The sequence below is a fragment of the Myotis myotis genome, unplaced genomic scaffold (assembly GCF_014108235.1).
Source record: "Myotis myotis isolate mMyoMyo1 unplaced genomic scaffold, mMyoMyo1.p scaffold_m19_p_1, whole genome shotgun sequence".
NCBI lineage: Eukaryota > Metazoa > Chordata > Mammalia > Chiroptera > Vespertilionidae > Myotis > Myotis myotis.
The window spans coordinates 2,242,664-2,256,106 of NW_023416313.1; the positions used below are offsets into that span (position 1 = coordinate 2,242,664).

General features: G+C 56.8%; 1 protein-coding gene across 4 annotated transcripts in view; it reads left to right on the plus strand.

Annotated features, from left to right (window-relative positions):
- The window catches only part of AFAP1 (actin filament associated protein 1), an 85,859-nt gene that overhangs the window by 47,184 nt on the left and 25,232 nt on the right, over nt 1–13,443 (plus strand). For all 4 annotated transcript variants that reach the window (XM_036328193.1, XM_036328170.1, XM_036328177.1 and 1 more), the window contains 4 exons: nt 4,593–4,688; nt 7,693–7,774; nt 10,723–10,872; nt 12,601–12,812. In XM_036328193.1, coding sequence (XP_036184086.1) covers nt 4,593–4,688; nt 7,693–7,774; nt 10,723–10,872; nt 12,601–12,812 — 540 coding nt within the window. The remainder of the gene's footprint in view (nt 1–4,592; nt 4,689–7,692; nt 7,775–10,722; nt 10,873–12,600; nt 12,813–13,443) is intronic.

Here is a 13,443-nt window from a genome sequence, read left to right on the forward strand (position 1 = left end):
ACGTCTTCCTTGGATGTTCTAGCTTCACTTTATTGGTCCGGGTGCAGATTCTTTTCTATTTATTCTGCTTGGGATTCCTTAGGCTCCTGAAATCTGTGGGTTGTCATCGTTCTAAGTTTCAGGAAAAATTTCAGCCATTTCTCTTTAAATAGAACTTGGCCCCATTTCCTCCCCGCCTCCTGACGGCACTTAAATACCTGTGAGGCCTTTTCACTGCATCCTACATCTTCTCTTCTCCTGTGTTTACTATCCTCCTCCTAAAAAATGTTTAGTCTGGTCAACTTCTTCTTGTTACCTTCCAGCTCACTGTTTCTCTTTTTAGCTGTGTCTAATCTTCTATTAAACTTGTCCCTATTCAGTGTGTCCTTATGGTAGCTTTTAGTTTTAGAATTTCCAGCTGCTTCTTTCAGGAATGTTTGCTTGGCCCTTTACCTGCACAGCCAGCACGGAGCGGGCCTGGCGTTCCGACTGGGTTCGGTGGAGGGCGGTGGGCCTGCGCCCCTCTGCGCTGCGCGTGTCCTTGTTTATGTCAGCCTGTCTGCTGTGCCAGGTTCCCTGGTGACCATGCCGCTCATTGTATTTGGAGAAATACATTATTTCAATAATTTTTTATATCAGCTTTATTGAGGTACGCCACAGTTTGCCCTGTTAAAGTATGACTCACTGTTTTTAGTATATTCTCAGTTGTGCAACCGTCACCATTAATCTAGTTTCAGAACATTTCATCACCCCAAGGAGAAAATCCGTACTCACCACAGAGCAGCCGCTGCCCGCCCCGGCCCCAGGCCACCACTCCTCTGCCCTCACCCACTTGCCTGTCTCAAGCTCCCGTCCGTGTGCACGCACTCCTTTCCCTCCTGGCGGGCTTTGTTCACTTAGCAGTGTGTTTTCAGGCGTCATCCATGTTGTCATGTGTGTCAGCATTTCATTCCTTTGTAGTGCTTTTATGTCAGAGCTAAGAAACTGTTGTTTAATCCAAGGCCCTGACGATTTCTGCCCACGTTTCCTTCTAATAGCTTTATGTCGTGTTAACTCAAGTGTAGGCTGTGACCCTTTCGTATCCGTACAAGCTGAGTTACTCCCTGTTGTCATCAGCTTACTCTCTAGGCTTTCCAGATTTTGAAATGTGGCTTTAACGTAACCATTCGGTATCTTCTGAGTGAGGCGCACCCCCTCTGTCAGGGCGAGAGCGTGAGGACTGTTTAGTGACTCGACACACACTTCCGGAGTCGGGCCAGGTTGCTTTCTCTCCGTTTGGTCTGCAACTTCCACGACAGCAGCTCTTGCCAGGACTCACTGACTGTGTGTGTGTGTGTGTGTGTGTGTGTGTGTGTGTACAGATGCCAAAAACATGAGCCATTTCGTAGGGTCAGTCAGAAGACAGAGCAGCATTCCCAGAAGCCGAGTGGTCAGGTTTCCTTAAAAATGTGCAGAGGCTGTGTTTCTGGAGATGAGGGCTCAAGTTGAAAGCAAACAGAAATACCACAGAACATAAAACAGTTTGGTTTGTGAAGGATTTGTGATTCTGAATTTGGATTCAATTCTTTTAAATACACATTGAACTTCTCACAGGACATGGCTCTGTAAAATGAAGTCAGCAGTACCAAAACCTCATTTGTAGCTGTTCACAGCGTAGGGTGCTAACCCTTTAGTACTTCATGAGCTCTGCAGGCGGTGTGGCTGTAAGTGGAGTTCAGAGTAGAGAGACAGTTTCATGAAATACCTGCAGTACTCCCACCGGCAGGCCCATAGGACAGGGAGGGGAATGCTGGCGCATAGAACAGGGGGAGCGCTGGCCCATAGAACAGGGGGAGCGCTGGCCCATAGAACAGGGGGAGAGCACTGGCCCATAGAACAGGGCGGGGAACCCTGGCCCATAGAACAGTGGGGAGAGCGCTGGCCCATAGAACAGAGGGGAGAACCCTGGCCCATAGAACAGGGGGGAGGCCTTTTCTCTGTGCCTGGGGTATAACCGTGGGTTAGTCTGGGGAAAGGTTCATCATTCATGATGCCGGATGCCTCGAATAACCCCCGTGTGGCCCAGGTTGTCTGGGTCTCTGGTGCACGGAATGCCGGCACTGCGCATGTGCTGCGCAGGAGGTAAGCTGCAGCAGGGAAGGGAGGGAGATCGAGTGTGGCGTTTACAGACGTGCGGGTGAGCCAGGAACGGTGACTGCGTCAGTGAGCTCGGTGGCTGAGTGTCCTCATCTGGTGACCTCAGGGACCCCTCGGTTCCCCGAGCCTCTGCCGGCCAATGGGACCTGTCGGGAAGCAGGCAGAGCCGGGGACAGAACGTGACCTGGAGCGAGTGTGACACTGTGTAGTGACAGCACAGCGGGGGGCGGGGGGGGGACTGTATTGGTGCTGCGGCCCCTCCCCCTTTTGAAAAAGTCTTTTCCCTGAGGATTTCCAAAACCCAAGCAGAGGACTGGGAGGTTGGCCACGCGGACTTAGCGACCGGGCGACGGCAGGTCTCTGCTTCTGCTTTCCACTCATTCCTTCGCTTCCCATCGGGAATTCCAAGTCCAGTTGCCTCTCCGTCCCCTCCTTGTCTCTTTAATCACTTTCTTTAGTTGCCGTTAGAGCTGGGCGTGGGAAGCTGACCAAGGAGGAGCAGCCCGCGCAGGGGAATAAGCACAGCTTACCGCAGGACAGACTACACAGGCCGCCCACGGGGCCCGCGTCTGGCGGAGGACGCGTGGCTGGTGTGGCGCGTGGAGAAGCAGCCAGACCCTACTCCCCCTGGGCGGGCAGAGCGGGCTTCCTGGTCATGTGAGACCTGAGCCGAGTGTGGAAGGATGGGTCCTGCTTCGCTGAGAGCAAGGGCACTGTCCTCCGTGGTCACGCCCACAGGCCCACACCAGGAGGCGGGCAGGAGCTGCGTGGGCCCTCACTGACACAGGCAGAGAGAGGCAGCTGCTTGCCGCATGCGTGGTGGCTCTGCCACACCGGCCTCTGCGGCAGGCTCTGGGTCAGCCTTCTCCTGCAGAACACCTGGTGCCCTTCCCGCTGGCTTGTCTAACTGCACACGGTCACTAACGCTGTGACGGGGAGAGCTCAGGATCCAGGGCGCCCAGCCCTGCGGCGCTTTATCTTGTCACAGAGCCCCAGGGGTCTGTGTGCCTCCGGGAGGGAGGAGGTTAGGCCCAAAGTCCAGCTTGCTCAGCCCCACGTATGGAGGAAGCGGCAGATTTGGGACTTAACCCCCGTGTCTGTGACAAGCGCCCAGGAGTCCCTATTGTATTCTACTCTTTCCCAGAGCAGCCGTTACTCCGGGGCCATGCGGACCACTCAGGCCCCGCCTTTCCCGTCCATCGTCATAAAAACACAACAGCAGCCAACACGGCAATAGCCGCCCAGGGTGAATGAATCAGAATTATACCTATTTTTTTGTCAGATGGACAAAAAATATAGTCTACTGTTCGGGGTCTGCAGAATTTTAGTAATTCGTCTGTGTGCGCCACGAGACGAAAAAGGTTGACAATCGCTGCCCTGGAGAAAAGACATCTTGTTTTTAGATCACATGAAGCTTTGCCTCTGAGCTAAAGGTTTGGTGAGCGCAGTGGGGAGGTGAGGAAACCAAGACCTAGGAAAAGTAGTGAAATCAGCGAGAAAGAGAAAGAAAGGGAGCCGCCCGTTTCCCCTTCGAGACGCGTGGCAGGCGCCGCGCTGGGTGACGTATGTCACTCGCAGCTTCCACAGGACAGAACCCCACGCACGCTCTCGGGGTCTTTGCTTTCTCTTTTTCCTGGTTTGGTCTCAAATATGGACATTGCTCCTTTTTTTGTAGTGTTTTTTCTTCTCTTTTTTTCATAGAACAGCTGAGCAGCCAAATGGCTGGAAACGGTCCAGGCCTGTGCGTCCCTGGCCGCGGTCCCAGCAGCGCAGCCAGTGGCGCGGAGACGCCCCGAGGGCTGCAGGCTCTCCGGACGTGGGCGGTGCTTTTCCGTCCAGAGGCACTTGGGTTGAACTCAAGTTGCAGCTTAGTTCCAAAAGGAACGGGGACATTTTGAAAGACTCACCTGCTCACTTTTCTATGGGAAGAATGTGCGCTCTGTCTCCCCCCGCTGATCTCATTTACTGCTTACCGCCCCCCCCCCCCCCCCCCCAGCCGTCAGCGCCCCGCCCCGGGCTGCTCAGGCCCGATGGAGGGGACCCTGCGACTGCAAGGGGGCTGGGGGCGCAGCTTAGTGTCCTCCCAGCAAGGCCTCTCTTGGCCTCTTGCTCTGAGTCAGCTGTGCCTGCGGCTAAAGGCCACCCTGCTCTTCGCCGCCCCTACCGCTGCCTCACAGCGCCTGCGTTTTCTGGTGACGCTCATTGTTCACGATGGCACCTCACTCTTCCTGGAGCGGAACCCTCACATACGTGTTCTTTTGTGACCAGGACCTAGGTCAGCACCGGGAGTGGGTAGACCGTCAGTGAATGGGCGACTCAATGAACAGAGGGCGGCCTGGCGGCCTGGAGCTGAAACCCAGGTGCTGTGACCTGCGGGTTTCCGGCCACACCACGTGCCCCTGTTCCTCTCAGGCTTCCTCCCCTCGTGGGAGTGTCTCTGTGCTTGGATGCACTCAACATGTCCGCGCTCATTGCAGGTGATCCGAGAGGTCTACAGCGGCTGCAGCGGGCCCGTGGACGCCGAGTGTCCGCCACCGCCAGGCTCCCCGGTGCACAAGGCAGAGCTGGAGAAGGTAAGGGCGTGTGCTGCTTCGGAGGGTGGGCCTCCTCGCAGGCCCAGTGCACCCTGAGCGTCTCCGCACTCCAGCTGGAAGTGACGGGAGAGACTGCAGTCCTGCTTCCTGTGCGTTCCCCGTGCCCACACGCGAGGCTGGGGCTGGCCGTTCACGGGCTGCGGTTGGCCGTCTTCTTCCCAGCTGCAGGTGAAGAAGTGGGTGGAAGCTGTTAGGGCCCTGTTCAAGGTCACCCGCTGTCACGTGGCAGCGTGGAATCTGAACTCAGGTCTGTATCCCGGAATACAGCAGGCACTGCCTGAGTGTCCCTCCCCAAGCTGTATCCCAGTAGCCAGGCTGTGTTCCCTGTGCCCTCCGCTCTGTGCCCATGTTCCTTGTAGAAGGGCACAGTGACGGCCCCGCAGGGGGGCAGGGCCAGCCCTTCTTGTCAGGAACGTGTGAACCTGTCACTGTCATGCCACACACCCAGCTCGCTCTGATGGTCCCTACACAGGGCTCCTCTCCATGGAGACCCCGGGCTTCCTGCACGCAGCTCCTGTCGGTGGCTGTGGCCCAGGGACTCTCCGAGGCCTCCCCGTGTAGCCCCTGCCAGTGGACAGAGCCTTCGTGTCCCTTCTTATTTAGTCAGGGTTCTCCAGAGAAACAACTAGTGGTGTGTGTGCATGTACATGTATGTACTTATGTATGTGCGCATGTGTGTGTATTTATATGTGATTTACATACGGAATTTTTTATGTGTAAGATTTATCGTAAGGAATTGGCTCATGTGATTATGGAGGATGGCAAGTTCAAAGTCTGCAGCGTAGGCCAGCAGGTGAAGTCTGAAGGCCATTGGCAGAATTCTCCCTTGCTCAGGAGACTGGGCTTTAGTGGTATGCAGGCCTTCAGCCAACGAGGTGAGGCCCCCACAGTAGGGAGCACCATCTGCGTTACTCAGCGTTCACGGATTTAAATGTTAGCCCTGGCTGGTAATCTCAGTGGTTAGTGTTGGCCTGCACACTGACGGGTCATGGATTTGAGTCCCAGTCAAGGGCACATACCTGGGTTGCAGATTTTGTCCCTGGCCCTATTGGGGTGCATCCAGAGGGCAACCGATGGATGTGTCTCTCTCATATCGATGTTTCTCTATTGCTCTCCCTCTCCCTCCCTCCCTTCCACTCGCTTCAAAATCAATGGAAAAAAATATTCTGGGGTGAGGATTAACAACAACAACAAATTAGTCTCATCCAAAAACAACCTCCAAGTTGACGCACAAAATTAACCCTATCACAGCCCTCATCCTGATATTGCAGGCCTGTCTCTCTCTCTCTTTTCTTTTTCTTATTACGAACGAATACCTGCTTGCTGTGGAAAACTCAGGCGGCTCAGAGAAACACAAATGGCAGCAATACGGCCACCCACGAACCCACCACACGGGATGCAGCTCCTCCCAACATGGCATTTTTTTCACCAGCTCACGTGTTTCTTTCATAGTTTAGATATTCTGATGCATAAACATGTTATGCTGCCCTTTTGTTCTTACCTTTACATTATTACCAACTTTCCAGGCTTTTGAAAACTAATAACAAGCAACAACCGCTTTTGCACTTTTAGCAGCTGAATAATATGAAATCATATGACTCTACTATCATATTCCCGACCCCCTCCAAATTTAACTCCTTATTGTTGGCCATTTAAAATAACTGGCATCGTTTTGTAAGTCTTTGCTGCTGCTCTGTTACCTGAAAATAGACCCCTAGAAGCTAGGTTACCAGACCAAAGGGGAGGATTGATTTTAAGATTTGACTTGTGTTGCTAAGCAAATAGCCATCCAGAAAGGCTGGTCCGGTTTCACTTCCCATCAGCGTGCATCAGGGTTTCTCTCTCACCCGCTCCCACGGGACCGGTGGCACCCTTCACTTAGCGTGGTTTCTGAGGCTGTGCCGTGCCCGCCCAGACCTGCTGACCTGGTTCCCAGGAGCACTTCCCGGCCTGGGAGCTGGGCAGCGCCAGCTCTCATCCGCCCTGTCACTGGCGGTGGGTGGGCACATACCAGGTTCCCACGGGATGCCACTGGCTCCTTCCCGTGGCTGTCGCAGCACCTCGGCGCGACGCAGACACCGTCCGCCGTCCTGGGCCAGCGCAGCCCAGCCCTCTCCTGAGGTGGCGTGCGCGTGCCCGTGCCCCAGCATCCGCCTGTGGCTGGCAGTCTCTGTGGCATGGGGGACAGTGCGGGGGATCGGGGAGGGCTGAAGCTGTGCCCCCCGCTGTGACTCCACAGCTCCTCCGGTTGGAATGCAGGGGTTCCAGCTCTCAACAGTGCTGCAGGTTTTTAAATTTCTATTGAATTTATTGGGGTGACATTGGTTAATACAATCATATAGGTTCCAGGCGTGCAGCTCCATGTGCATCATCTGCATGCTGTATTGTGTGCTCACCACCCGGAGCCCAGTCTCCCCCCGTCACCACGTCCCCGTGACCCTCTCCTGCCGCCCACGTGCCTCTGCTTCAGATGCCAAGCGACAGTCCCCACTGTGCCCTGGTCAGGTGCTGGGCCAACCGGGCAAGGCCTCCGGTGCCCTTGAGGGTTTGACAGCCGCCCGACTGCGCATCCTCGGAGCATATTTGTCACAAACAGACACTTGACGCTTGCCCATTATTCACGGGAGGAAATTAAGTGGGCGACGCAGTGTTCATTTCTGGAAGCGTAATTGGTTTGGTGAGGGGAGTTTTCTGTAGCCCTAATGTTTTTTTAATTACTGAGGGAGAGGGAGGTGAATGAATGTCAGGCACTGTAGCACGCGCTGGTTACCTTGGTGGCTTTTTTCTTTGCTCTTTTGGTGTCTTTCAAGCTTTTGGTAACAGGCACCCAGCCTGTCCGTGCGGCCTTGGAGCCCTAGCTGTCCTGGATCGCTGGGAATTCAGCCCGCGTTCTTTCGGCTCTGAGATCACTTTGGAGCGATCCATGACGCCACTTGGCCAATGCGACCTTGTGAGAATAACCCCGTTCTCCTCTTCCTTGCAGAAACTGTCCTCGGAGAGACCAAGCTCGGACGGGGAGGGTGTCATGGAGAATGGAGTCGCCGTGTGTAACGGGAAAGAACAAGGTGAGTTCTGCCTGAAACAGAAACCAGAATCCGAAACACTGCGGCCCGTTCTGCAAACTCTGGCTGCGGGCACGTCTCCTTGGAGGTTCGGTCACGCGCCTGTCACCATCCTGGTCGCACTGACCGATCCGAGAAGGCCCTCTGGGGAGCAGGAGCCCTCTGAGGCTCCGGTGCCTGCGGCCGGGCCAGGGTTCCTGTGGCCCGACGGCGCCCTGCGGGAGTTTAAATCAGTGGCTCAGCAGGCATTTCCTCACGTGGTTTGTCCCGGGAAGCGATCCTCTGGGAAGGGCTTTGGGTGGTGAGCGGAGCCACGTGCCCACCCCGTGGCGGCCTCGGCCCCATCGGGACTGTTTCCCTGATGAGTTCCGCTCCCCATCTTTCAAATGAGGAGGCCTGACGTGCAGGTTTCTGAAGTCCCTTTTAAAAAAAATTTCTGCAGATGTATTTTACTTGCATTTAAAGAAATGATTTTAAATTGTGGAAAAATACACATAACAAAAATTTACCCCCTCACCATTGTTAAGTGTCCAGTCCAGTGGCCTTAGGCACATTCGCATTGCCGTGCCACTGGCTCACCATCCTCTCCAGAACCTTCCATCTTCCCAAACTGCAACTGTCCCCATTAAACACTCCCGCCCTCCCCGTTCTCCAGGCCTGCAGCCACTCCCACGGTGCCTGGGGCGCCTGCTGTCCCTGTGGGTCTGACTCCTTAGGGACCTCGACTCATGGAACCACAGAGCTTGCCCTGTGGCTGGCTCACCTCGCTCAGCGCGATGCCCTCAGGTCCGCCCAGGGAGCCGGTGTCAGGATCCCCTTCCTCTCTGAGGCTGAGCAATAGTCCGTTGTGCTACGGACCACATTCTGCCGCCATTCATCTGTGGAGGGGCGTCTCTGTTCCCCCCTTGGCTGCTGCGGATGACGCTGTGTGAGCGGGGTGCTTCCCGGCCCTGTGGCGTGTGCGTCACACGCGTTGACGGCACCTTGTTGGCATACAGCTCCTTGCGTTTTGACAAACACATACTGGTGGGTCGCCATCCGCACCGTCGAGACATGGAGCAGTTTTGACCCCAGGGGCTCCTGTGCTCCTCTGTCCCCCCCGCCCCCCCCGCCCCCCGCTCCTGGCAGCTGCAGGTCTGTGTTCTGTCCTTCCCCAGCACGTCCTGTGCGTGGAGTCCACAGCTGAGCCTTTCGGTCTGGCGTCTCTGACTCAGCCTCAGGCATTGGGGAGCCCCGCGTGCAGGTGCTCAGGGTCCGAGCAGGAGGTCAGCACAGACGCGGCGCGGCCGGCTCACCGCACCCACGGGAGAGGGCTGGTGCTGGCAGCTGGCGCCATGGGAGCAGAGCTGCTGTGGACACGTTTTCCTTTCTCCCGGTTAATGCCTGGGAGCAGGGTGCTTGGCCACGTGCCGCTCACCAGCCTTGGTGGCGCTCTGTCGTGCTGGTCTCTGCGTTGGCCATTTGAACAGCCGTGCAGTGCTGTGCAGCCGGCCTTACCGTGCCTCTGCCCATAACCAACAACGCTGACCAAGTCTAACGAGCTTGTTTGCCATCCAGGCGTCCTCTTTGGTGAAAAGTCTGTTCACATCCTCTGCCCGTATTTTCATTGAGTTGTTTGTTCTTGTGACTGACGTCTGAGAGCTCCTTAGAGCTTCCGAAGACAAGCCCTTTCCGCTACGTGATGTCCTCCCCAGCGTGGGGGCTGGGCTGAGAGGAGGGGTCTGTGGGGCAGGGAGTCTTCCCCGTGGAAGCCTGCAGCCTCTGCCTGCCCCGGGACCTGGCTCCCAGGTGAGCCTCTGCCCACTGCCCCCTGCACCTGCCGCAAGAGGCAGATGCCGTCACCTGCAGCCAGACAGCAAGCCGGCCGCTGGGTCTCGGAACCCCGTCTTCTGGGCTGTGGTGATATGACCGGGGTCCGTCGGAGGCTTGGCCTCTGCTCTGCCGTGTGACTTTCTGCCAGACGCGTCGGGGTGTAATTTTCGTCCTCTGCGTCGGAAGTCACTCGGTGGGAGGCATTCTCTGTCGTCCACAGGCCGCATTATGTGTAATCACAGCCGGGAAACCTGTCTTTGAGGTTTGCCCTGGAGGAGACCAACATACAATCTCAGGTTCCCGCCTGGATGTCCAGGCGCAGCCCACACCGCGGCTTCTTCTCCCAGGTCCCTCACAGTAGCCTCTGCGGAGCGCGTGCGTCTGGCTGTGCGTGGGCGTGGACTCTCCTACCCAGCATTCCCCTGGGCTCTGGACAGCAGAGCAGCCTTCCGTATTTTGAAAAGGTGCCGTTGGTTTAAACACTTGGCCTGTCGCGATGCTTTGTGTATTGCAGACGCTCGGTGAGTAGGTCCTGCAGGAAGTTAGTGGTTAAGCTGCACTTGACCTCTCCTCCCTTGCGCTCTGCGGCTCGCTCTGGACTGTGTGCGCTGAGGTTCAGGGAGGTCCCTTCGTCCAGCCCTTCGTGACCAGACAGGTGCTGGCTGCCGAGGAAGCCGCGACGCAGACAGCTCCTCCCCGTTACCCCTCCATCGCATGGCCGCGGCCAGCCCCTGCCGTCCAGCCACGGGTGACTCTGTCGCTCCTGCTCCTGCGCTCAAGGGGAAGGATATGCCCCCCGTAACGCGCCAGTGCACCGCGATTCTGGGTGGTTCGTGACTCCCCTGCTGGTGCCGCCGCCGATCGAGCACGGGGAGCTGAGGTCTTGGCAGCAGTCCCATGGCAGCTTCGCATGTCCCAGCGAGCAGGGCACACGGGAGGAGGTCATCGGTGTGGCTCACTGGTGCCTCACTGAGCCAGCACTCCGATGGTGTAAGCCAGGCCCCAACGGCGGCCTACAGCGGGTGCTCAATGAGTAAGACCGGGGCAAGCCAATGGCTGTGGCGTATGCTGTGTTTCGCTGTCTTTCAGTGTAAGGTCTATAACTTAACATGCTTTCGTGTTGTCGTTACTCTTGACAGTCAAGAGGAAAAAAAGTTCCAAATCAGAGGGCAAGGGGACCGTATCTAAAGTCACTGGGAAGAAAATCACCAAGATCATCGGTTTGGGAAAGAAAAAGCCGTCGACCGACGAGCAGACCTCCTCCGCCGAGGAGGACGTGCCCCCCTGCGGTAAGACAGTCCTGAGCCCCAGGAGCTGCAGGAGCGGCGCGTGTCGTCCCTGAGTCGCGGCCCTCGGCCTCGTCACGCGCGCGGCTCTCGGGAGGGAGGCTGGGGATTGTGTGCGGGGAGATGTTTCACTCGCACTGCTTGTTAGTCAGAGACTGCAGGGGTTTGACATGAGCTCTGTGGCTCTTCACGTTTGACCCCAGGAAGGTCTCCCGACTTCCTTTAAGCATTTAAACTGAAAGCGTGCAGGGCTGTTGGCCTGTGAGGGACGGGTGTGAACATGGCCAGACATGAAGGCACTGTGGTCAGCCATTCCCCTCGGCTAAAGTAATCAAGCCAGGGTTTCTCATGAGGCTCCAGGTCCCAGACCAGGGTCACCCCGGTCTCACTGAGGACCGTCTCCGCATCAGTGTTTCATCCGCATTTTCTGAGCAGCTGCCGTGGGCAGGACTGTGTTAACGTGTGTGCGGCAGCGACTGAGACAGCCCCTGCCCTCCGACTTCCCTGTCGGAGCTCTGCCACCTGCTTCAGGGCCAGGTTCCTCGGACAGAGTCCCAGGTTGGCTGTCACTGGGTCCCTGGGTGGTTCAAGTGTTCATTTCTCACGCTCCCTCCTAGCCAGACCCCAGCCTCCCCAGCTGGAGACGTTTCCTGCCTCAAGGCCCCTGAGGAATGGCCCTGAGCCTCCCTCCAGGGCAGGGCGCTGGCCCAGGACCCTCAGGAGGGGCCACCCTGTGCCCCAGGAGCTTCGGGTGCTCGAGAGCAGTCGTGACTCCAGATCTCCTTACGTATCGCCACCTTGGTCCCCAGGTCACTGTCATTCATGCCCGCAGACTCTGACGATGGCTGCAGTTGGCGGTCATTTTTCAAGTGTCCAAAAAGTGGGCTCTCAGCGGGGTTCATGTGTAGATGGGGCCGAAGCCACAGGCAGGCATTCGTGGTTCTCACGCCGTTGCTCAGCCGGTCAGTCCTCACGGCTGACTGTGGGCTTTAGTACAGTAGGTCCTGGGGTTACGGGGAGGTCCGTTCCTACGACGTAACGCGATTTTCGCCGTAAGTCGGAGCCCACCTACATAAGCACCTACGTCACTCACATGGAGCACAGACACAGCAGTAAGGAAGGGAAACAGTAAACAAAATTTAAAAGAAAGATAACAATTCCTGACTTTCACTTGTGGTAAATAAATAATAAAAAACATAAAGCACATATGTACATACGTCGGAATGATGGAACCTTTTTTTTGGTATATTTTATTGATTTCTTACAGAGAGGAAGGGAGAGGGATAGAGAGCTAGAAACATCAATGAGAGAGAAACATCGATCAGCTGCCTCCTGCACACTCCCTACTGGGTATGTGCCTGCAACCAAGGTACATGCCCTTGACCAGAATCGAACCTGGGACCCAATGGATAGGCCGACGCTCTATCCATTGAGCCAAACCGGCTAGGGCCGGAACTTTTTTTTTATAAATAAATGGGAGATGGTGACATAACCACGAAATGACGTACGTCGAGTCCCACGTAACCCGAGGGCTGTCTGTAGAGCTTTCTTCCTTATAAAGAATAAGTGTATCAGACATATGTCATGTACAAATTCAAAATCACAGCTCTCCAGCTGTCACCGTGACGGCCCTCCTGTGTGTGTGAATTTGCCTGAGACGCAGTGGGGGTCCATCCTTGGGCGTTCCTGCCCTGGTGCCTCTCCCGGAACTGAGCCGCCCTGTCGCCGCAGGCCACCTGAACGTGCTCTCCAACAACCGCTGGCGGGAGCGCTGGTGCAGGGTCAAGGACAACAAACTCATCCTGCACAAGGACAGGACCGACCTGAAGACCCACCTCGTGTCCATCCCTCTCCGTGGCTGCGAGGTGATCCCGGGGCTGGACTCCAGGCACCCGCTGACCTTCCGGCTGCTCCGCAACGGGCAGGAGGTGGCCGTGCTGGAGGTAGGACGACCTTCCTTCCCGCAGCCGCTGCCCGTCTGAGTCCCCGCCTTGCTGAGCTGGCAGCGCCTGCTGGGTCACGCCCTTTCTCCCTCTCCTTCTGCCCACGTGTCCGTCTCTGCTGTCCCCGGTGGCCCCTCCTGAGGGCCCTGGGCCCCGCCCTGCGCCCACTTCTGCTGAGCCCTTCAAGGAGCCTGGGCCCGGGCACCTCCTGGTCACGTCCCCGCCAGGCCTTGCTTCAGTGTTCCCAGCAGAACTTCTCACAGTGACAGCCTCCAGAGGGCGCTGTCCTCCCTCGTCCTGCAGGGCCCATGCGGCTCCAGGCGGGGTGAGTGTGCAGACACCGCAGCCAGCGAGCCGCGTGCATGGACACTGAGACCTGGGTTTCCAAGAGCCCTGGCTCCGTGCGCGACTGATTCCTGTGGCTGCCTTTCTGGAGCCGGCTCGCTGAAGAGGGAAAGGCCATTAAACAGCCTCAGCCGCCTACTTCCACCCTCCCCTTTGGCCCTGGCCGGGCTCAGTGGTTAGGGCATCGGCTGAGCTGTAGTCAGATTGCAAATGAAGGTCAGATTCAGGGTTGGGAGCATGTAAACGTCCTGAGAAACGGCGCCCACAGCCTGGTGACTGCCCACGG